Source organism: Gasterosteus aculeatus, chromosome 17 (genome assembly GCF_964276395.1).
Source record: "Gasterosteus aculeatus chromosome 17, fGasAcu3.hap1.1, whole genome shotgun sequence".
In the NCBI taxonomy this organism is placed as follows: Eukaryota; Metazoa; Chordata; class Actinopteri; order Perciformes; family Gasterosteidae; genus Gasterosteus; species Gasterosteus aculeatus.
This window is the reverse complement of record NC_135705.1, coordinates 11,512,872-11,539,969: the sequence shown is the minus strand read 5'-3', so window position 1 is coordinate 11,539,969 and position 27,098 is coordinate 11,512,872. Positions and strand designations below refer to the sequence as shown.

General features: G+C 40.0%; 3 protein-coding genes across 8 annotated transcripts; all 3 read right to left on the bottom strand.

Annotated features, from left to right (window-relative positions):
• Positions 1 to 104: 104 nt before the first annotated feature.
• kdm5ba (lysine demethylase 5Ba) lies at positions 105 to 16,853 on the bottom strand. The gene is made up of 27 exons (XM_040204089.2): positions 16,342 to 16,853; positions 11,972 to 12,049; positions 11,640 to 11,762; positions 11,373 to 11,543; positions 10,635 to 10,760; positions 10,114 to 10,207; positions 9,899 to 10,002; positions 9,601 to 9,759; positions 9,337 to 9,456; positions 8,942 to 9,100; positions 8,409 to 8,590; positions 8,079 to 8,241; positions 7,675 to 7,794; positions 6,918 to 7,112; positions 6,377 to 6,558; positions 5,781 to 5,905; positions 5,471 to 5,621; positions 5,031 to 5,151; positions 4,444 to 4,799; positions 3,569 to 3,707; positions 3,279 to 3,458; positions 3,043 to 3,201; positions 2,115 to 2,534; positions 1,883 to 1,973; positions 1,607 to 1,794; positions 1,256 to 1,519; positions 105 to 1,153 (listed from the first exon to the last, which is right to left on the bottom strand). The coding sequence occupies exons 1-27, from the start codon at positions 16,492 to 16,494 to the stop codon at positions 1,016 to 1,018; spliced, it is 4,461 nt and encodes a 1,486-aa protein (XP_040060023.2). The 5' UTR covers positions 16,495 to 16,853; the 3' UTR covers positions 105 to 1,015.
• A 1,722-nt stretch (positions 16,854 to 18,575) lies between these two features.
• Positions 18,576 to 20,744, bottom strand: rabif (RAB interacting factor). Of its 6 annotated transcripts, none has more exons than XM_040204212.2 (3): positions 20,610 to 20,744; positions 20,007 to 20,174; positions 18,576 to 19,133 (listed from the first exon to the last, which is right to left on the bottom strand). In XM_040204212.2, the coding sequence occupies exons 2-3, from the start codon at positions 20,151 to 20,153 to the stop codon at positions 18,885 to 18,887; spliced, it is 396 nt and encodes a 131-aa protein (XP_040060146.1). In that variant the 5' UTR covers positions 20,154 to 20,174; positions 20,610 to 20,744; the 3' UTR covers positions 18,576 to 18,884. The 6 variants fall into 6 exon arrangements, with proteins under 6 accessions (XP_040060146.1, XP_040060147.1, XP_040060149.1 ...); XM_040204213.2 differs by having other exon boundaries at positions 20,585 to 20,740; XM_040204215.2 differs by having other exon boundaries at positions 20,007 to 20,155; positions 20,585 to 20,740.
• A 758-nt stretch (positions 20,745 to 21,502) lies between these two features.
• On the bottom strand, positions 21,503 to 27,027 carry adipor1a (adiponectin receptor 1a). The gene is made up of 8 exons (XM_040204185.2): positions 26,920 to 27,027; positions 25,381 to 25,594; positions 25,193 to 25,303; positions 24,486 to 24,657; positions 24,138 to 24,324; positions 23,566 to 23,753; positions 23,246 to 23,439; positions 21,503 to 23,129 (listed from the first exon to the last, which is right to left on the bottom strand). Exons 2-8 carry the CDS (start codon positions 25,525 to 25,527, stop codon positions 23,001 to 23,003), a joined length of 1,128 nt encoding a protein of 375 aa, XP_040060119.1. The 5' UTR covers positions 25,528 to 25,594; positions 26,920 to 27,027; the 3' UTR covers positions 21,503 to 23,000.
• Between the last annotated feature and the right edge of the window lie 71 nt (positions 27,028 to 27,098).

Below are 27,098 nucleotides of genomic sequence, written 5' to 3'. Positions count from 1 at the left end.
GAGAAGGGCATTTTACGAATAATGTAGATAACAGGAATAGATGGGTTAGTGCATTAAAATAAGCATCTTTTTACCTAGACAGTCGGGATTAACAAGTTCAAGGATATGGGAACAAACTTTTATTTTATAATGCAAACTGCAACATATGAATTATATTATTTACCCAAAGGAGCAGAAAAAGGTAATTCACGCAAAGTGTGTTAAATCTAAGTCCAACACAATATTTTCTAAACCATAAAAAGGGAAAGAATCCATCCTAAAACAAAATGTACATTCCTTTGATTTTGGACAGTTCATCGTTTTCCTTTACAAACAGCTGGAAAAAAAATAGGTAAAAGTAACCAGACTTTTATATCAAAGTCAGTGATTTGTTAAGGGATACGGGTGAAAACTGTTGCACATGTAGGATCAAATAGCTCAGACATAAATTCCTAACTCTTGTTTCTGATTCAAATTCTGTTCACAAATTTTTATAGAACTGTGCAATATCATAGGATTCAAATATGAATTCGTTAGAATGCCTTCTTGAAGCAAAAACCCTATCAAAGAATTTATATGCACAATATAGCTCAGGTGTAAACTGAACCTCAATTAATAAGTTCAGTTATTGCTTAGATAAATAATATTTATTCTACAAGAAAAAGATAAGTTTCACATTGTTCAGATGTTAAAAAAAAAAAGTTCTAAAATGTGGTGTCAAATTGACTTTTTTGGTTGAAAAATCCCTGCGCTGTTGAAACATTTTGTAATTTTGTACATCTGCATCAAGTCTTGGAAAGTTTCAGAAAGGATTAGTTGCTTGGCTGAAAAACCAGCCACGAGACGAAAACAGTGACGAAAGTCTTTTGTAACTCTGGGAAAAAAATAAAACAGTGAATAGCACCATTTTCACTACGGGCAAGCCAGAAAGTAAAGGGGGAGAAGCCACAGGAGCACACAGAGTTCAGGTGTGCACTTAAGTGCTGGGGTTCACAAAACAAAAACCATGGATCCTTCAAAGTCACTTCTTTGGTCTTCATTCGCCTCGGTCATAGTCTGGCTGTGTGCAGCTTATGCAAATATAGTCCTCCTTCTCTGCTCGGTCAGCAGAAAGTCCGACACAGATCTGGTGGAACCACTGATTGCAGCTGCCATCACATTGGACCCAGTTCACCTGAAAAAAAGTAAAATGTGAGATAAAGGTTTACAAAATAAAGATAAAAATCAGTTAAAACTCATGCATGTAGTATATTAGGTGGAGCGATACAACACTAACCTCGTCGCCCTCTGGCTCCCTGCACCATGGTGCAGCACACAGAGAGTAGTCCTCCTCGGAATCTGAAGCAGTGGGGTCAGACAGTGCGTGTGTGGGAGAACACGTCCGCTCTGTGTCTTCGCTCTTCTCTTTGCTCTTGCTTGATTTTTTTTTGCGGTATTTCTTGGCCTTCTCGCTGTGCTGCGAGTCAGAGCTTTCCTTACGCCGCTTGATCCTTTTGCTCTGACCGTTCAACGCCTCTTTCTTGAGACCGGAAACTCCATTCTGTGTTAAGGCGTAAATATTACAATAAACATATCGTATTTAACTATACGTGTGATTATAAAGATCATAACAAACATTTCTTACTACCTTGTTGTGGTGCGGGCTTCCTCTCTGTGGCTGTTGGTCCTGTTCTGTGTTGCTCTCACACGGGGCGCTGTGTGAGAGTCGCGGGGCCAGCTTGTACAGCAGGTATTTGTACAGCTGCTCAGTTTCAGGCAGAGTGACCTGCAGTAGGAATCCCTCCACCAAAAGCTCCTCCAGGTCAGGGGCGAGACCTGTGACAAATATGACAGGCGGGCGGAGAGTTAAGAGGTGACATTAAAAAGGAAAGTATGCGTAATGCAGTGTTTTTAAAGCTTTTACCCTGGAGTGGAACAGACTGATGCTCTGTATGGAAAGATGAACAGTTGATTTCCTGAGTCAGATGTGAAGATATTCCAGGTCCAACCTTTCCCTGAAACAGTAAAGAAAAAAAACTGTAATAAGTGCATCTACAACGTCAATGTCCCTCATAAAGGGAAGAGACCATGAATTCCAATAACCAACAAGAGACTCATCTGTTCAACTGAATGTTATAAAATGAGTTTCCACTGACCATCTTCGACACTTTCTTCAGCATTCCCTCCGTGCAGGCCTGCTGAACTCTGTGCTGCCATCGCACAGTCCTCTCGATGAGGAAGCGCAGTGCGTCCCCTTCTGGCAGCCGGACTCGAATCCTCTGCAGTGAAGCCAACAGAGGCAGGACCTTGTCCAGGGGGGGTTTTCTCGACCGCTGGCAAAGAGGGCATAGCCAGGCTTGGCCGTACTCCAGGTCTGCTGTTGTTGTGACGCAATCGCAGTGGAAGACTTCTCGGCAGAGCTCGCACTGCATCATGGCCCCCGAAGGAGCCTTTTGGCAGATGCAGACGCTGAGTGCACAACAGTTTTCTGCAGGAACCAGCCTGGACTCGTTTGAAGCACGCAGAGTCAACAGGAGATCCATCTCCCTCTGCCGGACATCAGCGAGAGTTGCCATCTGTTAAGGAGAATAGTCCTTAATTAGCAATTAAGTCCCCAATCTCATTCCAAGTCTACAAACGGACACCAGATTAGGCTCATACCAACTATTGTCTTTAGGGCTGTCAAGGTAACATCTCCACACCTTTGAACCAACGTTCATGATTGATAATAAATCAACCCTGTTCCTGCCTTTTGTTCCTTTGTGGCCACGATGGTAGACCAGGGACTTTATCGTTTTAACAATACAGGGGAATATTTTTTTTTTTGTGATGTATGATTCACAGCTGAAGTTTACGGGAAACATGTCCACGTAATATGCCATTTTGGGCCGTAAGGATTTCTGTACTGTTGTGGTGTCACAACAATAAATAAATGGACCATTTCACAGCTTTGACTGTAAATGTGTCCCACTTTTTCATTTTAGGACAATAGGGTTACTACACATTTTTCTAGAAAGAAATGAGCTGTTACAACCCTACTGACACTGTAGCTGATAAAATATCAAATACTGCATTTCCACTCACAGCAGAGGCAGAGTCCTTGCTCTCAGAAAGAGCTCTATCCACATCACACAGCGACTCTACTTTTGTTGCAGATTTTTTATTGATCTGTGAAGCTTCTTTTCCTTTTTTGGATTTCAACCTCGTATGCCCGGTACCTACATCACACCTCGGACAAAGCACCTGAGAACATGAAGGAAAAAAAACATTACTAATTTGCTCTGTCAAATAGCTTTTAAAATGAGCACACATGCGTTTACCTCAAGGAGAGAGAAAGGCGAGTTTTTCAGTAGGAATGTCTTTGCGGCGCTCTCCTTCCAGGTCTGAACATCACTGACAAGGACCTCCAGCCGACTCAGCGGTTCGAGCATCACTGGAATGCCCTCTGCTCTGAGCAGCAGCTCAGACAGGCTGTCCAGCACAGGAATACGTCCCCCGAGCTGCAAACATGCACACACAAGATTTATGTCTTCTCCCATCTGTGAACATCTCAGGCAAAGTGTTCAGAACTGAGAACATAAAGCTTGGTTTAAGTGAGACTATATTTCACCTGAAGTGCTTCGGCGTCATGGAGCCATTTCTTGGCCTTGGTGAAGACATCCTTCAGCTGGAGACAGTTGGGCAGATAGGCAGGGATGTTTTCTACTTCTTGTAGAGCAGCATCAAGTGTTTCTAGGTTGTGATTTGGCCTGTAAAGAGACATGAGCTTCAGGAATCCAGTGTACATATACCGGCTCTATAGAATGTCTCATTTTGTGTCACGTGAAATTTTATCTTGTTTTTTTTCAGTTTTGGGTCCTGCCAAAATAAAGACCGCATTTTGATTTTCATTTATAACATCAAGCATCAGATCACGTGAGGTGCTTGCAAAGGTCTGGTGCTTTACAGTGTGTCGTCTTTGTGGAGCCCTCGCAGGGTTAAACACTCTCACAACACCATGATCCTCTTTATCCAACATGATCTGGCTGTGCAGACTGGGCACATTTCAGTTAAAGCTGATTTCAGGTTTTCCCACCTGACACCACATATTAAGGAAGTTGGAAATTCACAAACAAAGTACAAATTCACGGTTTTGAAATGAAGTTTTGGTAAGCAAGTTCAAGACTGTAACCAAACTGAGGCGTTACTGAATTTGATTAGTGTTAGATCTTTTCTCCTTTATAAAAAAGGTGCGTTTGCTAATATGTAAGGAAATGTGTCCGTCATTGTTGTGGTTGATTAGGTTTTTCATGGGGAATTAATATCTAATGCCATACCTTTTCCAGTGTCAATGATACGCTTCCTATTGTTTAGGAAATTTACATCATTATACTTTCATTAAGTTACTGAGTACTACATCCTTTGTCTCCACCTAAACCATAAGCATGAAGGGCAACTAAACGCTAAAAGCAATGAACATACAAACTCAGGCCCAGTGCTGCTCACCTGGCTTCCATAAGGCCCAGCACCCGTTCCTCCCACTGCTCTGAAACTGTAAGCAGCTCCTGCAGACGAGCCATGGCTCTCTCCACCGAGCTGTGAGGGACCAAACCCACGCCCTGGTCTATCAGCCTCCTCATGGTGTCCAGGCAGAGGCTTTCTGGTCGGCTGCTCGCTTGCTGTACGGCCTCCAGCCAGCGGGCCTGCTCCAGTCGCTCCCTCAGCAGGGGCAGCTGGGGCAGCTCCACGTCCAGGCCCAGGCTCTCGTCCAGCAGGTCCTGCAGCTCCAGCGGGCTGGGTGACTCGTCAGAGAGAAGACGCTCGCTGCGCTCCTGGAAGTGATCCACCCGGGTCAGCAAGTCCTGGGGGGGGGGGGGGTTACATTCAACATGCATTTAGAGATGAATATGTGACTACATTCTAAAATGAAGTCCATCGCACACATTATGTTCAGATCAGACTTGAACAGTTGAAACCGTGTTAAGAAAAGGGTTAACATGGAAGGCTTTTTCTCTCCAATGTAACCAAATTCAACAATATCCAAAATTCAGGTTGTTATGAAGAAGTAAAGTTTCTAATCCAAACTATCCCACCTTTAGTAAAGGAGCCTGTCGGATGTTGCACGGCAAGTTGTCAAACTGTCGAACAAAAGACCTCAGCTCTTCAACAGCCAACTCGTTCTGGTTTTGAGACTTTCCTCCTCCAGAACGATACCTAATATACAAATTTAAAATAAAAACAGCAGATCTATAAATATAAAATGACAGAATTATCTGAAAACAGCAGAAATAAACCCAAACAAATGTATTTAGTCTCTAAACTACAATATTGAGATCTTGAAAATTAAGTCTAGACTCTTTTTGTCTAGCAAGTTAAATATAAAGTATGAACAGTGAATTATCCCCAATAATGATACAACGGAGTCAGTAAAAACAAAATTAGAGTCAACCTCAGGGCAAAACATACTTGGAAACTGCACTTACCTTTCCAAAACAATAAGACAGTAGAGTTTGAAAATCTCTTAATATCATACCTCGTCTGCCTCTTTCCATTGAGAAGCTGTTGGGCCATCGTAGCAACTTTATCCGCCTCTGAGGCGACTGTGCGTAGCTGATCTAGAAGGCTGATTTGTGGAAACGCCTTTGTTTCTGACTGCTCCACCAGGCTGTGGAGCTCTTCCAAACCTGACCAGAAAGCAGTACAAACTTTTAGAAGGTTTGGAATATGAGGAGCGGTAATAGAATAGAATAGAATAGAGTGGCATTTAGTGTTCCTTAAAATTGGGAGGCACAAATTTTGGATAACGGAATTTTGTAGCATTTTGTTTTCTTTCATTAACTAACTTCTTTTCTTGTCTCCTTTGTTCTCCAGGATGTCCTGCACACTACAGAGCCATTCTTTATAGGACTCTGCACGCAGCTTCACTGATTCCATCATTGGATACAACTCTTCCAGAGTAAACTTGTAACTGCAGGGAAAGACAAAAGAAGGCAATGATTCGATACAATGAATGCACATGTGTCACGGTCCAATAAAAACTAATAGGTGTTCATGACAGATAAAAAAGACAAATTCTATATAAGAGCTGTGTAAGATATGCAAGAGCTTTCTGGTGAAGGATGATTTATATCATGTAATCAGATGAAAACGTGTGTAATTCCACTATTAATTGCACTAAATATTCGTCCAACTGCCTCAGAAACAGCACAGCTCCCATTGTTGCCAATTCAATTGCTGTACTATTGTTTTGTGTATCGATTTCTTTATAACTTAACATATATTCAACACTTGCAACTGTTATGTAAGATATTGTTTAGGAGAAACCTTTTTAGAGTACCTTTGAGGTAGCTGAGCTGACGCAGACAATTCATAACAGTATTTAAAGTAAAACACAAGCCAAATTCAGAAGTGATAGTTGTTGTGGTTACTGAAGACTCACTGGAGTGTAAGGTTGCTATGGGGACAGGAGCAGAGGTCCCCGGTGTGATACAGACACACCATCTTGCCAGGACTGCAGGCACAGGTTATGCCAGACAGGTAGCAGGTGGTTCGACACTTGCAGCACTGCCGCTCCTCATCGGGGAGCACTTCATAATCAACTTGTCGAGATTGCACAATACCCTGGGAGGAGAGAGGGGGGGGGGCAAACAACAAAAACAAAATTTTGTATTCTGTAATTTGAGCTGCAGAGGAGACAAAGGAACTACATGAGAGAACTGTGCAGATAAACAACAGTCACAGTTTTCTCTAAGGAATTCTTGATGACATGTAATCATGTGAAGACAGAAGCCAATACTACAAACGGAAACAAGAACGGGAATCAGCTCATTCATTTTAACATTTTACTATTGTTCCTTCTGGATGTTGCGCACACATTTTGAAATATCAATACTGCCATTATTGAACTTTGTTAATCAACTGAACTAAAAAAGAAATTAATTTAAATAAAAAATAAAAAAAACTTAAAGAGACCGCCTCACCAACTTATTGATCTTCTCTCTCAGTTGTTCTTCTTCTTGGACCATGTCGGTCATCTCTTTCTGCACCGCCGAGGCCAGGTCGACATCCATTGTGTCTGCTTTATCAGCCATGTTACAAACCATCTCATCGTGTGAAAAGACACAGTATCTGCTCAGCTCCCGATAGTGTGCCACGCATTTACGGCCGATGGGCATCTGTCGGAAAGAAAAAAAACTATATTAACAATATCAGAGCTTTGGAATATAGCTTTTGTAAAATGTTAATGGCTTCATCTCGAAAAGTATTATATAAATAAAATGATTATTATACCGTATTTTCCGCATTATAAAAGGCGCAATTAAAAGCCTTAAATTTTCTCAAAAAATGACAGTGCTCCTTATAATCCTTATATGGATCAATTTGTTAATTGGCTGGAGAGTAGCTGAAAATTTAAGGCGTGGATGGCGGACACACCTCGCAGCATCGATCGGACCCTGAAAGCACAGTCCCCACCCACCCCCCCATCCATCCAATGAAAAATGTTCTAAAATAGGTCATTTATTGAAGGTGCGCCTTATAGTGCGGAAAATACGGTAATACAATCTTTCACCTCTTTTGTTTTCCACCATTTACTATAAGCATAAGTAAAAAGCCCTAATGGATCAACACAATTTTATCAGTAAAATCTAATAAAAAGCATGACCATTATGACTTTACTCATAAGTACAAAACTAATCTTGCGTTTTCCCAAACAGAGTGCCAACAGATTTATTTTACCCAGTCCATGGTGCAAAAGTTAACAGCTTCAGCAAAGTTGAAGCCCTGGTTGAATCCACTGTGGTAAGCTCTGGGGAAAGTGATGACGAACTCCCCTGCACATTGGTTGGTGCGATAGATCTAGTCATCAGTAAGAAAATACAAATTGAAAAATGACAGTGCAAGTTTTTATAATTGGTTTAAAAAGGATGACATTAAGAGTGACAATGTGGAACCCAGAAAAATTATGATGTCTTGATATATATATATATTAGGGTTGTCAAAAGATACTGATAAGACACTGCATGATTGTCAATATCTAAATAACATACCACGTAAAATTCAAAAGTAAAAGGTAATCATCACGCTTAATTTCGGATATTGAAATGCAATGATTCATAAATGAGTAACACGGAGCAGGTTACCGGGACGCCGTTGTTCATCAGCGTGTTGGGATTCATGATGGTGACCAGCTGGTGAAGGAGGTCTTGCTGTGACTCAAACAGCTCAGGTGCCAGGTTCTTCATGACCGACTCAAGGTGCTCGGCGGCATAAGCGGGAGCCCCATACCACGTCTTAGGCTCGCCCCTGTAAATGTGGTCATATCTAATTACCATTAACAAGTGCCAACACACAACAAATTAAGAACTAAACAAGACCTATACAAATGCATTTCTTGTGGAAGGCATTGTTTGTTGTGCAACAGTCAAATCAATAAAGCAGATACACAATAGAGTTTAGGGAGTACACTCTACCAGTGAAGATAGTTTATGGAGTAGCTCCAATGGTCCTCAATATGCCAGCAGAAGGAAGAGAAGCACATCCCCACATACAGCCAGGGCAACTTCATCCCGCAGATGTCGGCTGTAATGTGAGTCAGCACGGAGGAGTCCAGCACCGGCATGTTGTTCAGGTTCCACCCGCTGCTCAGGTAATGCTGCAGGTCAGACAAAAGGTCTCAATCCACATGACTTCTTACTAAAAATAAAGCCTAGTTCAGCAGGTGTTATTGTAGTCATCAAAGGGAAAACTGAATTCACATTAAGTCAGTGCCGTCAGTTACTGACTCAACCAGCCAAAAAAAAAACAGGTAATCAACAATCAATTTTTTGAAAGCTGTGAAGGTAAACTAATGTATAAATTCTTTACAGAAGATTTACACATCGATTTCCAGTAAAATTGAATTTGAATCAGGGATTAAAATTAAAGACCCCAACTATAAAAAAATGTTTTCTGCCTGTAGACATATACAAAATCACCATCCTCAAAAACAGGAGACAGATTGTACCTCATCCTCAGGAGGGACTTCAAAGTGGCTGTTACTCAAAGGGAAACCACTCCCAAACTCCTTGGAGGCAATGTCGGCTCCGTACTCCACAGTGACGTCATCCTCAATGGTACTGACGAGACGCCAGAACTCCTTCTCCACCAGCTCAGTAGGAACCATCTAAAGCACATTAGGAGAGGTTATTGTGTGCCATATTCACACAGGGTTTTCTCAGATCTGCTGGGATCAATGACAAGAAACGCAAGCCGTCTCAGGAAATCAGTTGCACAACAATTTACATCTCAAACTAGCTGATTCCTGCCGCTCGTCCGAGAGCGTTACCAAAGCATTTCTTGTTATGGCCAAAGTAGTAAAACAGATTATATACACACAAACACGCACACACGCAAACTCACATGAACTGGCATGTTGAAATAATCTGACTTGAAGGAATCGGCCATGTCTCCAAAAGCCTGGAGGGTGTAGCTCCTGCTGGCCTGCTCAAAGCCAAACGCAACCGGAGGTTTGCCACATTCCTGTGAAATAAAATTAGGGGATGGGGATAGGGGAAATATGAAAATACAATATGCAGACACTTGAGTCGTATTTTATTTGTGAACATTGGGCAGAAGATTTCTCTTGTTCCCAATTAGAGGATTTAGCCCACAGAGGGTTCTCACCTGGGCCAGGCACTTGGGACATCGCCAGTCGCCTTTGGGAACGTCGTGAAGGGGGGGGATCAGACAGAAGATGTGGTAGCTGTCATCACAGCCATCACACAAAAGCAGCCGATCCTCAGCAGTACCTTTGCCACAAACAAGGCACATGTACTGGTCGATCTGAAGAGGACAAAAAGAAGCGCTGCCTTTGTTGAGTGATTGGGACAGAAATTCTCTAAAAACAAAACAACATGGATCCATTACTTTCTTTTGCTGGCACAATAGTGATTTAGGCCACTTTAACAGAAAATACACTTACTTTACTTGACGGCGGTCTCTTATCTAAAACAGTTTTTTCTTCATTATCTGTTGGCTCCTCGTGTTTAACGGGCTCCCGTTTCACCTCAGTGACCGCCATCCTCACTGAAAGACAGAGGAGAACTTAAGGAATCTCCAATAATGGCACTGATCACATTTGACACAATCCCACTATTTCCTGTAAACACCCAGCAGCACGGCTTGCTTTGTTCTTACCAGGTTCTTGTTTTCCAACATACGTTCCCATTCTCCTCCTGAGATTAGGACGATTCTCGCAAACTTCCCCGGGTTCCGTTTTAAAACTGCCTCTCTGTTGTAGTCGGTGAGTCCGTAAGAAACAGATAGACATAGAACAACAGGTCCTTAATAAGACGCGATTACTCTTTAAAACAAGACAACTGGTATGAAACCCATGAAGCTTCGTTATCAAAGTGACACGATACAGTTTGGTAGAAGAGTTTGTAATATTTTGTGTGGATGGTACATGAATATGAACATTTACTTAAAAGGGGACATATTATGAAAATTCCGCTTTTTTAGCGCTTCCACGTTCATTTGGGTATGGCGTGTCTACCAACCCCAAAACTCTCAAAAAAACAACTCCCGCGATTTGTTATGGTTCTTGTAAGTCAGAAACGTCATGCTTGAGTGACTGGATGAACCTCCGGCACATTGAGTAGTTACAATGTAATTGGAGTCTCTCTTACATGGCCTTGGCCCGCCCCCATCTCACTCACTTCAGATCTCATGCGTTTTGCACGGCGAGCAATGCTACAGGTCTCCTGGGGCTGCACAGACTGCCGCTGCGGCAGGTCGTGAGGGGTGTACTCCTTATCTTTAGTGTCATTGGTCAAGGTGGCTCTCTGCAAAGAAAAGTAGGAGAATGTAAATAAAATAAAATAAAATAAACAACATCAGACACAACTTAGACCCAAACTCTTTACCTGCATCTAATTAAAATTAAGTTAAGTTGAGACACTCCCACAAGAGATGATCAACATATCAATACAACATCCCACTATCAAACCTCTCCAAAAGACGCCAAACAAGAAAAGCCCTTTTGAAAGTATGGAAAAAAGACTTACTCACTAATGCACCAAGAGCTTTTCTGTGGCAAACATTTAAAGAGTCAAAAGGATCTGCTTAATGTAAAGGCTGTACAACACAATTAAATTCATAAGACCTTTTCTGGCCTCGGCACAAGACCAAAATACTCAATACAGTTCTTTCTATTCTCATGACCAAACAAAGAAATGAAATACTAAACTAAAATGCTGTCACCTATAATATTACAGTGTGGATTAAGCAGGTAGAAGACGAGCTCTACTTACTAGAATAGTCACAGTATAACCAAGAAAAAAGGCTAATACAATGTATTATGATGAACTCTTACTCAATTCCCAAACAATTTGTTTAACATGTCTAGCTACTACTCTCCTACTGGTAAATGAAAAGAGAAGCAATAAGCAACATACAGGCTGATTGCCTCCAGTCTGGAACAGGTTGTATGGGAAGAGGATTCTCTCATAGTGGGCCCGCAGATGAGAGCCAATAGCCTTGCCTGGAGCAAAGCCCATCTTCACAGATATCCTCGTCCATCGCCGCTCTCTGCAGACGGCATCAAAGCCTCCTTCTTCATTCACCAGCTTGAAAAGAGAGAACCTATTCATTTAGTCTGTGTGTTATTGTTATCGTGGATAATTCTGTCTTGATTTTAAACAGCAGCAAGGACATGCACGCACTTTATTCAGCTGGTAAAGATCTAAAATCTTTCTTTCCACGTGAGGGATTTTGAGAGTGCATCCTTGAAACTCCCAGAATTTTGCAATTTGATCCAGGAAGTTCAACTTGACTCTGGTCTGAGCCTAAAAGGACATAGAAACAAGCAGGTCAATAGTGTGTGTTTAACATTAAGATTTACTCTCAAACAAAGGCAAAACATAACCTTATATTGCTTGGGAGAAATTAAAAGACTGGAACATAAATAACTTTAAATTAAAATGCAATAACTAAAAAAAAATGTTTAGCAAATATCAGATTTACTCAATACATTTACAAAACATAATGAATGTACCTCTAACTCATTAAGCCTTTGTATCCTCGGCGTGAATTTCAGTCTGTCAACATCACAAGCAAATGGTGGCTGCCATTCCTGAGGGAATAAAACAGAAAAAGAGAGATTTAATGAAACAAAATCAGACATTTTAAGTGAAGTATTTGAATCAAAATACTGTTGGTCAGTAAAAAGGTACAGAAGACTCAACAAGGCTCGATGTGAAGGAGTGGTTTAAGTCAAACCCCTTAAAACAATCATCCTTCATAGATAAGGCTGCTTCGCCTGTAGATAGTTTTCTCTGAATAAATGCTGTGAAACACCAAAAGCCAAGATGTGTTTTTTGGCCCGCTCAGCCCATCTGTGGCTTGAAGACTTAACATTTTTTTTTAAAATAGGTCATGAATTTATACTTTTATTGAAATAAATAAAACTAGTTATATTCCAAACCAGCTAGACGCTGTTTCATTTTTTTCAGAACGTTACTCAAGCAGAAAAGATTTAGTTTTTGTTGCAGATTGTTTCCCTTCATAGATTTGGTGCTAATGAGTTGGACTTCAGTGTAGTGTGCACAGCTGCAGGAAAGTACCGCTGTATTTTCCTGAACAAGTAGACGATTCAGAGTACTAGAGTTGTCCTCTTTTTAAATCTAGGTTGGAGTATAATGTCACAGAGTTCTTGACCCAAATTAAAAGAAAAATTCAAAAGAGGCTTTGACTATTGCTTCTTTTAACGCAAGTGTGATTTTAACATCTATCTTCTGATCCTCTTTAAGCATGAGTGGATACAGAGTGCAACTACACACCCAGTCTGCACTTCCAAAGGACTGCTATTATTCTAGTAAACCAACAGACGGTCATTAACAGGCAGACATACAGGAAGTCATAACATGTGCGTGCGCGTGTGTCCGTGCGTCAATATGCATTCGACGCGTTTTTTCTTGTGTTGCAGGGACAAAACTACATGTGAAATAATATTTACGTTATTTTCATTTAGCTACATTGCATTATTAGGGGTCATGTAAAACGAACAATTAAAATAAAATAAAACTTCTTATTTATCAAGCAACAATATCCAAATAAATACACACACACATTTCACTTTGCCGCTTTGTTTGTTTAACTACACCGAAGTGAAAACCCCATCTGTCTTACTGACAAACAAAACAAGGACACGTCTGGTTTTAATGCATTTGCACACCTACTCACACTAGACCACACAACTTCCTGCAAGACTGGAGAACATGGTGGCAGTGATGGCTCAAGAGTCAGCAAGATAATCTCAGTTATACATCATTAAATCTAGAAGTCTTCGTAAAACACATTTGACTCTAGTGCTGTACAATTGAAAAGGGACCCAAAACCCTACAACACCACGAAAACATGTTTAACAGGCAAAGCAATAATTTAGAATTGTACATTTCAAAAAGTCAATTAAAAGTCAGGGAATACAAACTTTTTTTTTTTTTAAATGGAAGGTGTGACAACACTTTCCTGCCTATTTGTCATCAGTGAGAAAATGAAGAGAGAAATCTCCTGTGAAAGTTGGTATACTGGCTGAAATGCTGCCATGATCAGGATTGGTACTCTGGTAGCTGCGAACAAAGCTCTAAAACCGTATAGTTGAAATACATGTCAATTTCTTCAAAGATTCCAACCTCAGTCATTTTTGGCATTGTGGAACAGACAGAAATGCTAGAGATGAGTTTTCTGATTTGCCCTTCAAATAATAGGTGAGAAAGGTTGTCAGAAAAGTTGCGTCTGGTGTTTGTAAAACAAAAACAGAAATCTATAAACTCGACAAATCCATAAACTGAAACTATGCAAAGCCACACCGGATCTGCAACACCCGTGAATAGACGGTTACTTTGTCCTTAACGCTTCAGATTTCTGGAACAGACACAGTTCAGGCTTTCCGAAAAACAAGGCCACCTAACAATCTAATTAGATTAACTGAATGTGCTAGTAGCAGCTTTATTGGCAAAGTAAAGATTTGTTCTAATTAGGTAACTATTTTAGCACAATAACTAGCTACCACCTACATCTAAAACGTGGATTTTACACATTTGCTAAAATGACAAAGGTTAACATCTTGGAGCCAAACTGCAGCTGACACTACACTACTGCATTGAAAGTTGGTATGCGAGATGTGGCAAAGAAAAGATCATGTGAACGGCCTCACCAGAGCCAGGAAACCAGGCTACAGCTCCGGATTACAATTCTTCTCAAATGGGTACACCACCAAATAGGTCATTTTTAAAATAGTCAGCATTTTCATTGTAACTTTTAATTTGCTGCATGCTATGTTAACCGGGATTAGCACTATGACATGTGGAAATGTTGAAAAAAAATGTAGCATGTACAATGTATGAACTTTGCCACACAAGCCTCAAGATGCCCACGTACAAAAACACTAAACATAAAAATGATGCACTTTTGCTTTAGTAGAAATTAACTAAATCGGCTCACATTCATATCCATGGAAGTATTCAAATTCCCACAGTCGACCCTGGAGCCAAATTCTAGTCTAAATATTGAGTAGAAATATTGGTGCATGACACAGGGCTTTAGAGAATGGGGCACAGAGCAGGACAATTGGTAGGGTTCGACTTTAAACAGGATTTATTGTATTATTTTAATACATTGATCAATTATATATAATCAGGAAGAAAGCACTGTATTTGAATGTTATGGACACGCTGCTTCCCACCATATGGTTTTTAGAAGACAGAAAAAAAAGGTATAACCAAAAACCCTTTATTTAAAAAACAGTCACGAGCATGCCAGTACATATGACTTGCAGTGATCATTTAAAAAGCTGTTCAGGCTAGGGTGTAGTAGGCTTTACCTTTGTCCTTCCCTTGTATATAAACATGAATATCTTTATAGAGATATTTTTCAAATAAAACTAATAAATGCAGTGACTAGGATAACCAGCAGTTTATAGGTCTATCTCTGTAAAGGTAGACCTGGACTATCAGCTTGTAATTTATGCTCAAAGCTTTTGCAACGGCCTTCCTTTGTGTACATGAGCTGTGCACCCTCAACCATGCCTTCTAAAGAAGGTTTGTTTTGGAAGAGCAAACACCAAGCAGTCCCCCACCCACCCTGTTTTGGTTATATTGCAATACTACCCCTGACGTTTTGCCCGTAAATAAGCGAATACACATCCTCATTTCAACCTCCTCGATCTATATTCTGGCTATCATAACATAAAACACGTTACATCCCGTGGATGCAACGTGTTTTATGTCAATGTTTTATTAAAGGGACATACGCTAAACTCTAAAAACTATCCAATACTATTATTACTATTACATGGGAGGATGAACAGTTATGATTATTATTCAAAATACTTTACCCTCCCCTAATTGGCGTGGAAGCTTGGACACACCCTGAAATAAATATCTTCCTTCTCCTATCCCAACAGATAACATCATTGTGAGATCAATGTTAATTGTGTCCATTTTAGAAAGTCTATTTGTACAAACATAATTTGGTCTAATTTCTGTACTGATCATTGTTGACTCACGCGACCCGTCAGGAGGTTTAACGTTAGATTATGGCAAAATTATCCTTCAACAAGAAAAAAAGAAAGCTCGACAGCTGATTTCAAAATTATTCTGTAAATTAGAAACAATCAGACCGTCGACAATCTGGCATATTCACATTCAAGATAGTTTAAAAAAATGTAAAAGCTATGATTTAAAAATAAAAAAGAGAAACGAGGTGTTCGTTGTTGAACCGTGTCTCTCTCTCTCTCGCTCTCTCTCTCCATAAACAGTTGGTCACGGAGCACGTAACGTAACGTTAACGTTAGACTACGTTAACGTCAACTGTCGCTTTAAACGGGCCTGATTAACGTTAGCCTGGTTACCTCACTGGCTAAATCCTTCAAATCCTGTTGGGAAAGTTACGGTGTACATTCAACTAACCATTTGAAAGGCAATGGTCGAATTATTAGTTTAAATGTTTCGGAGCTAACATTAATTTCCGTCCGACCAGTTACAGGAAGCGTTTTTTCCTGCTGCGCTAACGTAAACACTTCCCATTTCATTTGAATAACTTCAACGACAGATTTTTGTTTTTAAATCGTGTTATTAATTGAGTGACTTAAATAAATACACGTGTGTCTGTTTTGGATGTTAAAAAAAAACTTGACCAAGGCACAAATTTCCCCATATGATAGAGAACGACTTCCGTTGTGGCGAACAACACTCTCCGGGCTCAGGCTAGCTGGCAGCTCAACTCGGGAGCCGCAATCCGCCATGTTGAAACCTGTCTAAAAACACAACTTTGCCTGCTAAATTAACAACAGCAGGTGAGGCCGACACGGCAAGCCGATAAATAAAAACAAGTCCTGAGCAAGTGTCAAAACGAAGAGATACTCACCGGCGGCGGTCGGACCTTGCAGATGCCAGTCTTCTCTGCAATAGGTCGTATTTTGTTGATGTACGCAAAAGGGTCGGCAAATTCCTCCCAGCTGGGCTCAAAAACAGGGCACTCCGGAGGAGGAATGAACTCATTCAGCTGCGGATTAGTCATCGTTGCATCGTAGTTGTGACTCTTAGCTGAATTGTTTTTTTTAAAAAGGGGTCCTCGCACCGAATATAGTCGTTGTGGATATCTGGTCTTTCAGTGCATGTCCACTCGCCACTCATTCAACTCAAAGACGAATTATCTAGTTGGAGACGTGAAGTGACAGCCAGAGACCTGTATGCCTCCGCCACAAAACGTAGACACTCACAAAACTACATTCGTTTTACAACCAGTTTCGTTTCATTTCGTATTTCATTTCTCATGATAATACTGGTTATGTTTATAATTATTTTTACTGCATTCGCGAACTAATTTGTATCAGCTTGAATGAGTTAAATGCCTGTTGGAGAGTAAACGCCCTACACGTTATCTCAGTTTCTTTAATACCTTCAACTCACTACCGTATATTTTGTTTTCTCACTCTCAAATAAAAAAAATATAGTTTTTTTGGTTCCGTAGTTTCCTATCAGATGAATGCCCCCCCTGTTGGATTGGCTCGATTCATCCACCCGTTCAGGACGCGGGTGTACCTTGTTGAGTAGGTTGACACGCCATGGGATTGGTTGGCTCAGGGCTTTCCTCACGCCGCCCGGGTTAGCTGGAATTAGAGACGTATCAGATCGTACGTTGGGTTTTCTAATCGAACACACCCACTAGATCGTTGCGCGCTGACCGGCACTTCGTTTTTAAATGGTCTAGAGAAGCTCGTTGATTGGTAGAATCTACGGTCATATGTTGACAGTTCAGCTGTTTGTTTTAATAACAAATATTAAATATATTTTTAATAACCGTTAATTAATGTATTGTTCACGAACTCCTGTAAGCTTTGCTTACACAATAAAGCCTTTATATTAGAGTAAAATAGGATCGTCGAAAAACAGTGCTACAGTTCTATTGTTTAATCGGCCATTCAAGTAGTTGCCAAGGTCTCCACTACACATGCTAAATAATAGTAACATACAGAAAAAAATAAACTTCTTTGTAACATGTGCATCATGCTTTCATTAGTCTGTGTTTGATCAATTTAAATTGATCTATCTATTAACATTTATTTTTAATAGATACGTTGACTTATTTTAATTTGTTATCAATATTGCATCCTCATTGACCTAATCTTGGACACGTTTTTTTTAAACTGCTCAGCCGATAACAGCGGCCTACCACTTAATTTGTTTCACTGTATATTTGAACGTCCCTGTTCTGTGTTGCTTGAACTTCTGCCTGGTGGATTTTAGACATTAACAGGTAGCCTTCACATGGCCGTTGTCTTTCCAAGTTAAATCTAAATATTAAGAAGTGCACAAGATAACTCTCAATGACAAAAACAAACATTGAAAGATGTAGAGTTTAAGTATACAGTAATTGTGCAGCGAGAACCTTTTCATGCCAACACTGCCTTTTCTATAGTATTTGTAACATAATACTCTACATCCATAATATTACTTATGTGTTTTAAAAATGCATAAAGAGAAGCAATCAGCTCATCATAGCTCAAGTTTTATCTGCTGACTACCACTGATGCCTCTTATTTGGTTTGGTTCTGCTTGCAGTGTGGGAATAGAGCCTTTAGTTGATAGTTGCACAATACACTCAAAACAACAATGGCCATAATATAAGAGACCCCAGTCTGTTGAATAACAACATCTCAGTACGTGGTGCAAAGAGTAAAGCTTTTTGAGTGGCTGATTCCCCCATGCTGTAAACTGCTTTCATAATGGGTATTTCTTCAGTAAGTATTATGTGCAGCTATTAGAGAGGTCTGTGGATTAGCCAGATTAATTGCAACGTGAAACTAGGGCCAAATAAGTCACAATGTCAACTTTCATGTGGCATTGATTAAAAGACATATGAAAAATACAAATTCATGCATGTGGTTTAATAAAAATGTTGTTAAAAGTTGCAGGTTCCTGCAGCCTCTTTAGCAAGGAGACGTTGAGCAAGCCTAATGTCAGACTAAAAGTTGTCTTCACTTCCTTTCAGAGAATAATCACGCAAATGGGGACCAGATTTCTTTCAACCTGGTTTAGGCCTGAAACAAACATGTAACATGTAAAGCAGCTTGGAGTAATAACTCATGTAATTATACATTTTATCTCTTAACCTGACTTGAACTGGTATTTTATTTGTGGATTATCCAGGATGGTATTCAACATCAGATTCCCCAAAACCTCTTTATTAGAACAGGATTATTATAATGTTGTTAGTGTGATTGAGAAGGCTGAGTGACGCTGTCCTTTTATCATAAACACATAAACACACAAGTACACATATCAGTATATGTAAGTGTTTGTACTATGGATTAGTTTGGGATCCACTCTGGGAGTAAATCAATGAAAAGATGCATAGCTTGCCAACACATTTCTTTAAGTTCATGAGGGCTCACATATGCATTTAGATTATGCATGATTTACCCTTTCCAGAGCGACGTAGAAACTTTTCTTGTCATCCAAAGAGTGCCAGCCGATTGGTCCAATCTCACAATCTGCACAGATGAGGTACTTGATTCTCCCCACGTCCTTAGTGAAGCCCACATTTTCAAAAGTGTACATGTCGTCCACAAACCAGTGGGCGGTCAGAGTGTCCCCTTCCACTGAGCCCTCTGTGGTGCTGAGGCCGCTTTTTTTCCGCATGGATGGTAGGAACAGCTGGTGGGTGAAAACATAGCCTCAGGCGACATGAAAACATTATTGAAAGAACTCAAAATCACTAAAACCGTAGTATATTCATTAACAGGTTGCCATGCATTCATATGCACATGGGTTTTCAAATCATCCACTAGTCTTCTAAACCGATTAGCAAACACAGTAATAGTTGCTAGAAATGGGCCTCTATACACATATATAGATATTTCATTAAAAAAAGACGTTTCTACCTAGAATAGTCATTTACCACATTAACAATGTATAAGTGTGTATTGTACGAGTGTATTTCTGATTAATTTATTGTTATCGTCATTGAAAAAAACAGCGCTTTTCTTTGAAAAATAAGGAAATTTCTAAGTGACAAAACTTTTGAACTGTAGTGTAGGAATTTATCATTCCAAAAGTATTGCATTTATAATGTTACTTACATGAAATAAATACTAATGTGAGATAAATGTACTTTAAAATTTCCATGCATTAGCGTTATACTATAAAATATGATCATATTTGATTATTAATGAATTCATATACGTGATATTTTTCTCATGTAGTAGCTCAAGGTGAAGTTATGCATTACCTGTTAGACGGTTGGCTTGGTAAATTCATTTGTAAGTAAAAATACAAATAGTTCCCTGTGATCCAGATTGGAATACTTATTATTGGAAAACTCATATAAACTCAATAAACTCAACTTCCATTTAAGCATATGTAAACAGTGACACTGTACCACTGTTTGTATTAACATGTAAAGCACCTTGGATGAAATGGTGCCATACAAAACTACACGATTGATCTTAAATGAATCAAGCAAAGACATTAAATAACAAAAAAGCAGACGTATAACGTGAGAACACTCCTTAATGTCAGACGTCATACCTCTTTCTCTGCAAACACAGCCATCCCCGGGCACAGCACTTTGGACCCGCAGCGTTGGCACAAGACGGTTTTGCTATTCTTGCCTTCTTCAGATAGCAGGTCCGATCGGCCCGTGACGTCTTTGGACTGTTGTTGGTTATCGGCCATATCTGACAAACGGCAGATTCACTGCAATGTACATGCACAAACAGCTTGGGAAACAAGTACCTTCAACCTAATTACCAATCAGCGCTCAGTGGCTTATGTTCATTTAGAGTGATATCTTAACGAAAAGAACGATAGGGCGCAACCACAGAGGGAGGACCGGTGTTACACATATTCAGACCGCTCGTGTCCGGAAGTCCGTGACAAAAATTCCAATGTTTCATTTATATGCCCCAAAAATACATAGTGGTAATCTTCATGCTGAACCAAGGTTGAGGTATTTATTTTGGTTAACGTTAGTTTAAAAAAACCCATAAGTGTAAACCCCACCCCTTGCATGTATGCTAACATCTGTGCTAACAATGCATTGCAACAGACTAAGAAACAGACAACTACATAAATGTTGCACATCCTTACAATTTAAATACACCCACCTGTGTAAATTAAAATAACACGTACCTAAATGTAGGAGAAAATACAACGTTGAATACCTCAAAAAATCCGTAAGACAGGCAGGATAGCTAAATGCTAGGTTAGCATACTAGTTTGTCTTAAAGTTGACCAGCCACTAAATATTCTCGTTCAGAAACAGGGGGGTGGGCTTTGGTTCCGGATGAACATGCGTTTTAGGTAAAACATCTGCTAAACTAGAAAGTCGACTAGAATATAAAAACAAATATAAAAGAATAAATGCTAAAAGATAAAAAAAAATCTTATAGAAAATTACGATTAAATAGTTACTTTTAATTCTTCATAATTGTGACAACAAACCATAGATGCCCCTGTGGTGGATAAACCAACAACTGCCCTCTAGGGTTAACCCTAACCCTAGTTCGATTCCAATTTGAGAAACATGATGCAGTGCCACACATATGCTATCAGACAATCTCGAAAACTATTGTATGCTGATAACCTTTAAAAAATCCAATTAGGCCTCGCTCCTGATATACTGGCATTTCAATAAAAGTTAATTATTGATCAATTCTGTTCAGCAAAAGGACATGTGAGTATGTTCTTCTAGTGTATTTTCTAGTGGCATCATCCAAGCCGTGCTGTCGCAACCCTTCGTCTGCCACAGTTCTTGATCTTCAGCCAACAGCTAATCCCGAGAGGGAAACGATGAAGATCTGTTGTGTGATTGCTGTTTATCTGCTCAAAATACGGTACATAGTCATCTTTTCAATTAATTACGAATTTGAAATCGTAGAACACCTTTCCCACATACTAATACTACATTTTTATAGTGATAAAAAACTTGATAAGCTTGAGAGCCTTAATCCGGTTGCCTTCACTGCTGCTTACTACCGATGTCATAGGCCAGCATTGTAAAAGATTGACAATTGGACAACAGGTTTGTACATGTGGAAAACAATTTATTACATAATTTTCCAAGATTACAATTAATAAATATTTATGTTTACATTTCTGTGAAATGTATGATTTATCACTTTCTACACAGGACATTACACTGGGTCAAGAATACACATTGTTTTAGTCTTTGTAATAAAGCTTGAATAAGTTGATCTAGAAAAAGGAGTCTTAAACAGCAGTTGATACAACCTATCCATGGAGTTTTAAATTCAATAATGATTTGATTGTTTATATGGCAAGGAAAACAAGAAAAATCAACATCTGGATATCCTTGAAGCTCACTTGACTGTTAAGATAGGCCGTTTTATTTAAAAACATTTCCATTGGCCTAAGGCACAGGAATACTAAAAGTTTATATCAATCATACATAACACATTTTAAATCCCATACAGTGATTTAAAGTTTTGAATTTAATAGAATACACTAAGGTGCATTTGATATTTACCTCTCATTGCATCTGAAATCTAGCACAAAAGAAAAAGCTCTAGCTAACAAAAACACAAGTTGAACTATCCAGATCTATACATTGTGCAACACCCAGGAACTATTACTCTGGAAATGAATCAATGCGTTGTCCGATTCACAGATTATGGCAGGGGACCTTTTTTTAACTTCTATATCTTCTGTGCCATTTGTTTAGCACTTGTCAAATGTTAAAAGAAAGAAACTCAGGTATCAGTTTGTTCAAGTACAGCGTGCCTTGGTATTTGATAATTTTAGTAAGTATTGCACCTTGTTTTACCCCATCTCTAGGTCATATTTATAAGATCTTATTTTAATAATAATTTGATTTTAAATTGATTATCTGGGCCTTAAGCGTGTAGTTCATGTTTCTTTGCAGAGCATGGGCATGGATGAGTCTGTAGGGGGCCTCCAGGGTTTAACACTCAGCCGCATAGTCAGCGTCAGCACAGTTAGAAAACATCTGGTGTGTGTGCATGCCTTCAAGGACCTAAATGGTTCCGACTGCTCTACACCTCACGCCTGGTGGACAGTACATTCATCCTTTAACCTGCATGGAAACTGGGAAGAAGGGTTTACAGTATGTGCCCTCTGCTACAGCACAAATAATACTCTCTGTGCCCTTTGTGCACCAGTAACAGACTACAAACAGGTTGGGGTACTAGTGAGCTTCTAAGAAGTGACCATCAGTTACAGGGATATATAATTATGGTTACCAGTTTGACCTTACTTGAACATGTAGACTTCAAGTTTAATAATTATTGTAGAAGTAGGGCCTATTGAAGGTTCCCTCAGCAGTTCAATGGCTAATTAATGCTACTTTATTGGAGCAAAAAAGAGCCAAACAGAAATACCACCAAAACCCAAACAAGATGTTAGCAAATCAGAAGTACAGAAAGAGCAATAAATGACTATATTGAATTCCAGCAGCATTTTAAGTGATTGTGTGTGTGTGTCTGTTTATGTGGTGTGTGTGTGACTACAAAGAAAAGTATGAGTAAGTCACAGTCAGGCCTCTCAGAGTAGGGTGTCATCTGTACATCCTCCCTCAAGGCCGTAGCGGAACTCCTGAAGGTTGGAAACCCCGTAGAAATGGACAAATGCTGCCGCCACAACCAGAACATGAAAAATCTGATGAGAGTGGAACTAGAAGAGGGGAAAGGGATGTTTATGTATTAGTTTCGTTCACGTTGATATGCCTTTTTGATCAAACCTACAAAAAAGTTATTTAAAGTTAACACATTGAATACTAAAATACTAACCCAGATGTCACATTTCCCAGGAAAATATCGTTCAGGGATCCTTGCTGCATAGAGACCAGCACCAGTGATATACATGGCACCCATCAGATAGAACCAACCCATCTGGCCGACTGTGGTTGCCTTAACAAAGCCCTCCTCGATGGTGAAATGCATGGTGGGGACAATGCCGCTTAGTCCAAGACCCATAAACACACCTAAGAGAAGCATGGACTTTTGTTACTTTGTGTAATTCTTTAAGAAACCCACAATACAATTTTAAGCCCACATTAAACATTACAGAGAAAAACACAATCAAAAACATATCCTCTACTGGGGGGCACCTGCTCTTGTAGGTCTGTGACGAGGTGTAGAGAACCGCTCCCACTGGGCAACTATGATTGCTGCAATGCCGAGGACACATACAATGGTGAGGTAGATAAGTCGAGGCTGAGGAGAACAATAGAAGGAGTAGTACAGCCAGGGAACGAAGGAGCCCATGATCAGGAGGGCAATGCCAGAGTAGTCAAGCCTGAGGAGAGGGGGTGACAAAGAGACAGCAGCTGGGTGTTTGGCTGGAAAATCTTCTTGTTGCCAAGAAAGCTGATGTATTTTTAAACACACTTTTGTTTTTCAAAATGGACAACAACTATCGAGTGGGCTTTTTTAATATTGATGTTAGTGCCACACAGAGTTTGGACTAGCCCTAAATAATGATTGTGAGTTCATTCATTAATGAGATCTGTCATTAATTGTACAGAAATATTATTGTTATTATATAGAACTATTAGCATGTAAAAACATGTGCACCCTTGAAGCAAGAGGCTGAAAAGAGGATAATATTTTGACGGTGACGATTCCTTTAATACATACAAGGCAATTATGTGAGAATCAGTGTTTGACTGTGAAGCCTTACTTGGAGAAGGTGCGTGACACTTTCTCAGAGTGGCAGTAGACTGTATGAAAAAGCCAGGAAAAGCTCAGGCAGAGCACAGCTCCCAGGAAGAACATCCCAAACACCACCTTCTCTTGCAGCGGGGCCATAAAATACATGTTGGGCCGCAGCATGGTCAACGTACCCAGACAAATGAATAAGATCAGCCCTGAGGGGAAAAAATACGCCAGTTTTACTGCAGAAGAGACCAGAACAATGCAAAGTTATCCAGTCAAAGGCTATGCTAATTAGCTACTATGTCTGATTGTAAACAAGATTACAAACTGCTGCTAAAACTCCTGTTTGTTATGTAAGGCATTTTATTCCCACCTAAAAGGTGAGTCCAGATGTTTCCTGTCTCAGTGTGAATTCTGAAGATGCTCCCAAAACAAGCCCGGAAGGACGGCATTGGGGGCCGATGTCCATGCAGAAGGTAATCGTTGTCCTTTAGCCACTCTGGCAGGACATGGAAGGGGATGACCCTCCAGCGCCCCTCCCAAACCTGAGAAGTAAGAATTGCTTTTCACTCACAGACGCACACCTTTACATACAGTTCAAATGTCTTTGAAGTTTTGAAACTCAACTCAAATAGACAAAAAATATTTTCTTTTTGTTGCGTTTCAAAAGTCTAAAAATGATTTCATATCTTCCAAGTTCTTTAGAAGCAGTAAAAGCAACACATTAATGCTGGCTTCACTAACCCCACCTGATATGACTCACTCAAAACTTCACAGTTGTAGCTGTTGACCCAGTTCTGCAGCCCAATGTCCATGAAACGCACTAATAACTACAGAAAAACTCCTAAACCTGTTATACATGTTTGAGACAAACGGGCTGTTGAGTTTTAGCTCATGTTTTGTTGGTGATCCAATTGTGTAATGTCATAGCTTCTCCTTTTCTCCTTATTTTGACACATTTGAATGTTTACCAGCAAACTTTTATTAATCACAATTCATTTAATGTATACCTGTAGGAACACTTTTAATAGTTGTGGTTGCATAAATCTGTATTTAATTAAAGTGAGAACACATGTTTACCTTATGTACAAACTCCTCCATCTTCTCCATGGCGTGGTGAGCCTGAAGTGGTAAGGTTAGAACCTCTTCGACCTCATCATCCTCTTCCTCTTCAGCAAGCATTGCAGCTCCCTTCGAAAAGACCCCGAGAGAACACTGAAGTGATTGAGCCAGAACTTTTCTCTAGGAATTTGCTGAAACAGCCCTACCTCTGACACCACGCCTTTGGATGCTGCCTGCCGCCCCCCTCCCTCCTCAAGCAGCGGCCCAAGCTCCATCAGCTCAACATCTGGGACATGGCAGTCCTCAGAGATCCGGCAGTCTGCATCACTTGCAGACCCGTTTCGGGCGGACATAGGGAGACTGCCTGATGACCCACTCACAGCCTGTATTCTGCTTCAGATGGTACACCTCCGTTTCCTCCTGAGCAACAACAAGCAGGATAAGCATGACTGGCTATGTAGGTTGATTTATGCAAAATAACATTGACACCAGTTATAAGTAGATGTCAATATAGTCTGCGGAGTAGAGAACAGATTGACAGGAGTGTACAATATAGAGATAGAGCTTAAGCAAACATAAACCTAATTACATTACATGTCATTTAGCTGATGCTTTTATCCAAAGCGGCTCACAATAAGTGCATTTCAACCATAAGGATACAAACTGAAAAGGAACAACAAGGAACAAGAAAGTGCATTTTCATCAAAAAAGGAGATTTACAACTTGCTATATCCATGATAAGTACAATTTAAGTGCTACAATTTGTTAGTTTTTTGTCAATAATTGCTAATAATAGAAAAATAAAAACGTCAAAACCGAATAAAAAATGCTGCATTGCTGTTTTTTCATTCTTCGGGTAATTTATTGGTATCAGATGCAATAAATATGTCTGTCTAGGCAAATACATATCGCATAACTGATAATAAGTTGCATGTACTTTAAATGTAGACCACATACTGCATCTGTAAAGCCTAATATATAATAAGTAAATAATAATATGTGGATTTTAATGCGTATACTACGCTGTAATACATAGTATAGCAATGTCGTTAAGTAAAGCGGGGTTATTGCAGATCAATAATTACCCTTTGAAGTGATAAACAAGTAGTGTTATCTAATACTTGATTTAAAATGCCTGGCGATTAATCTGGGTCTCTAGTGAAATCTGGGTTACATCGATCGGACATCAACAAGAGAACAAAGGAGCCGCTTGAATCCGTGTCACCGGCCAAAATTATTCAGTCGACAGTTACAGTAGTGATGACATACCGGAGACAAGACAGAATATTGCCATTAGCTGCAAGGCCGAAGCTGATAAGACAACCGCAGCGTTTTAACCCGAGTTACCGCTAAGCGAAGCCTGCAGGACGGATGTTGATTAGCACAGCGTCAGATGGAAAACGGAGTACGAAACGTAAACAACCGCAAAACACCCACGACCCATCGAACCTCCACCGTATTGCGAAACGTTGTGTTTATTAAATGGGCCAAATCTCAGTTTGATGAAAAATCGCGGATCCGTGTTTCAGTTGGCAGGTCGCGGATCGCTCGTGTATCGTCTTGCTAGCGATGCCTGCTAGCTCGCGCTGAGCTGTCGCTAAGCAGCCGACGATGGTTTGCGAATTAACTTGCTCGCGGACACGTCAAGTCTTTACAACTACGCCAACATTCAACCTTATCTAGACGGACGTGACACATCGTACGTATATATGCAATGGCAGTCTAATTAAATAGACCTAAATTACCTGACAAGGTAGTCTTCAAACCAGGAAGGTGAATTATTAATCAATGCGCGGAACACAATCCTTTCCGGAAGAAGAGAACGCTTCCACGGCCCTACCCCCATCTATATCTTTTTCAAAATAAAAGCACACATTCACAAGTAAAAAAACAAATATCCGTACATAGCATTTAGCGTCATGCA

What these genes read in the sequence shown, in the direction of transcription:
- rabif (XM_040204212.2), bottom strand. Translation starts at nt 20,153, where the DNA reads ATGGCCGATAACCAACAACAGTCCAAAGACGTCACGGGCCGATCGGAC. An exon ending in CTGTGTTTGCAGAGAAAGAG is followed by an intron (nt 19,134 to 20,006) that starts GTATGACGTCTG and finishes TTCACCCACCAG; the next exon opens with CTGTTCCTACCATCCATGCG.
- kdm5ba (XM_040204089.2), bottom strand. Translation starts at nt 16,494, where the DNA reads ATGACTAATCCGCAGCTGAATGAGTTCATTCCTCCTCCGGAGTGCCCT. An exon ending in TGTTGGAAAACAAGAACCTG is followed by an intron (nt 10,003 to 10,113) that starts GTAAGAACAAAG and finishes TCTGTCTTTCAG; the next exon opens with TGAGGATGGCGGTCACTGAG. An exon ending in GACAGGCTCCTTTACTAAAG is followed by an intron (nt 4,800 to 5,030) that starts GTGGGATAGTTT and finishes CCCCCCCCCCAG; the next exon opens with GACTTGCTGACCCGGGTGGA.
- adipor1a (XM_040204185.2), bottom strand. Translation starts at nt 25,527, where the DNA reads ATGTCCGCCCGAAACGGGTCTGCAAGTGATGCAGACTGCCGGATCTCT. An exon ending in CCAAAGGCGTGGTGTCAGAG is followed by an intron (nt 25,304 to 25,380) that starts GTAGGGCTGTTT and finishes GTCTTTTCGAAG; the next exon opens with GGAGCTGCAATGCTTGCTGA. An exon ending in CATCTGGACTCACCTTTTAG is followed by an intron (nt 24,325 to 24,485) that starts GTGGGAATAAAA and finishes TTTTCCCCTCAG; the next exon opens with GGCTGATCTTATTCATTTGT.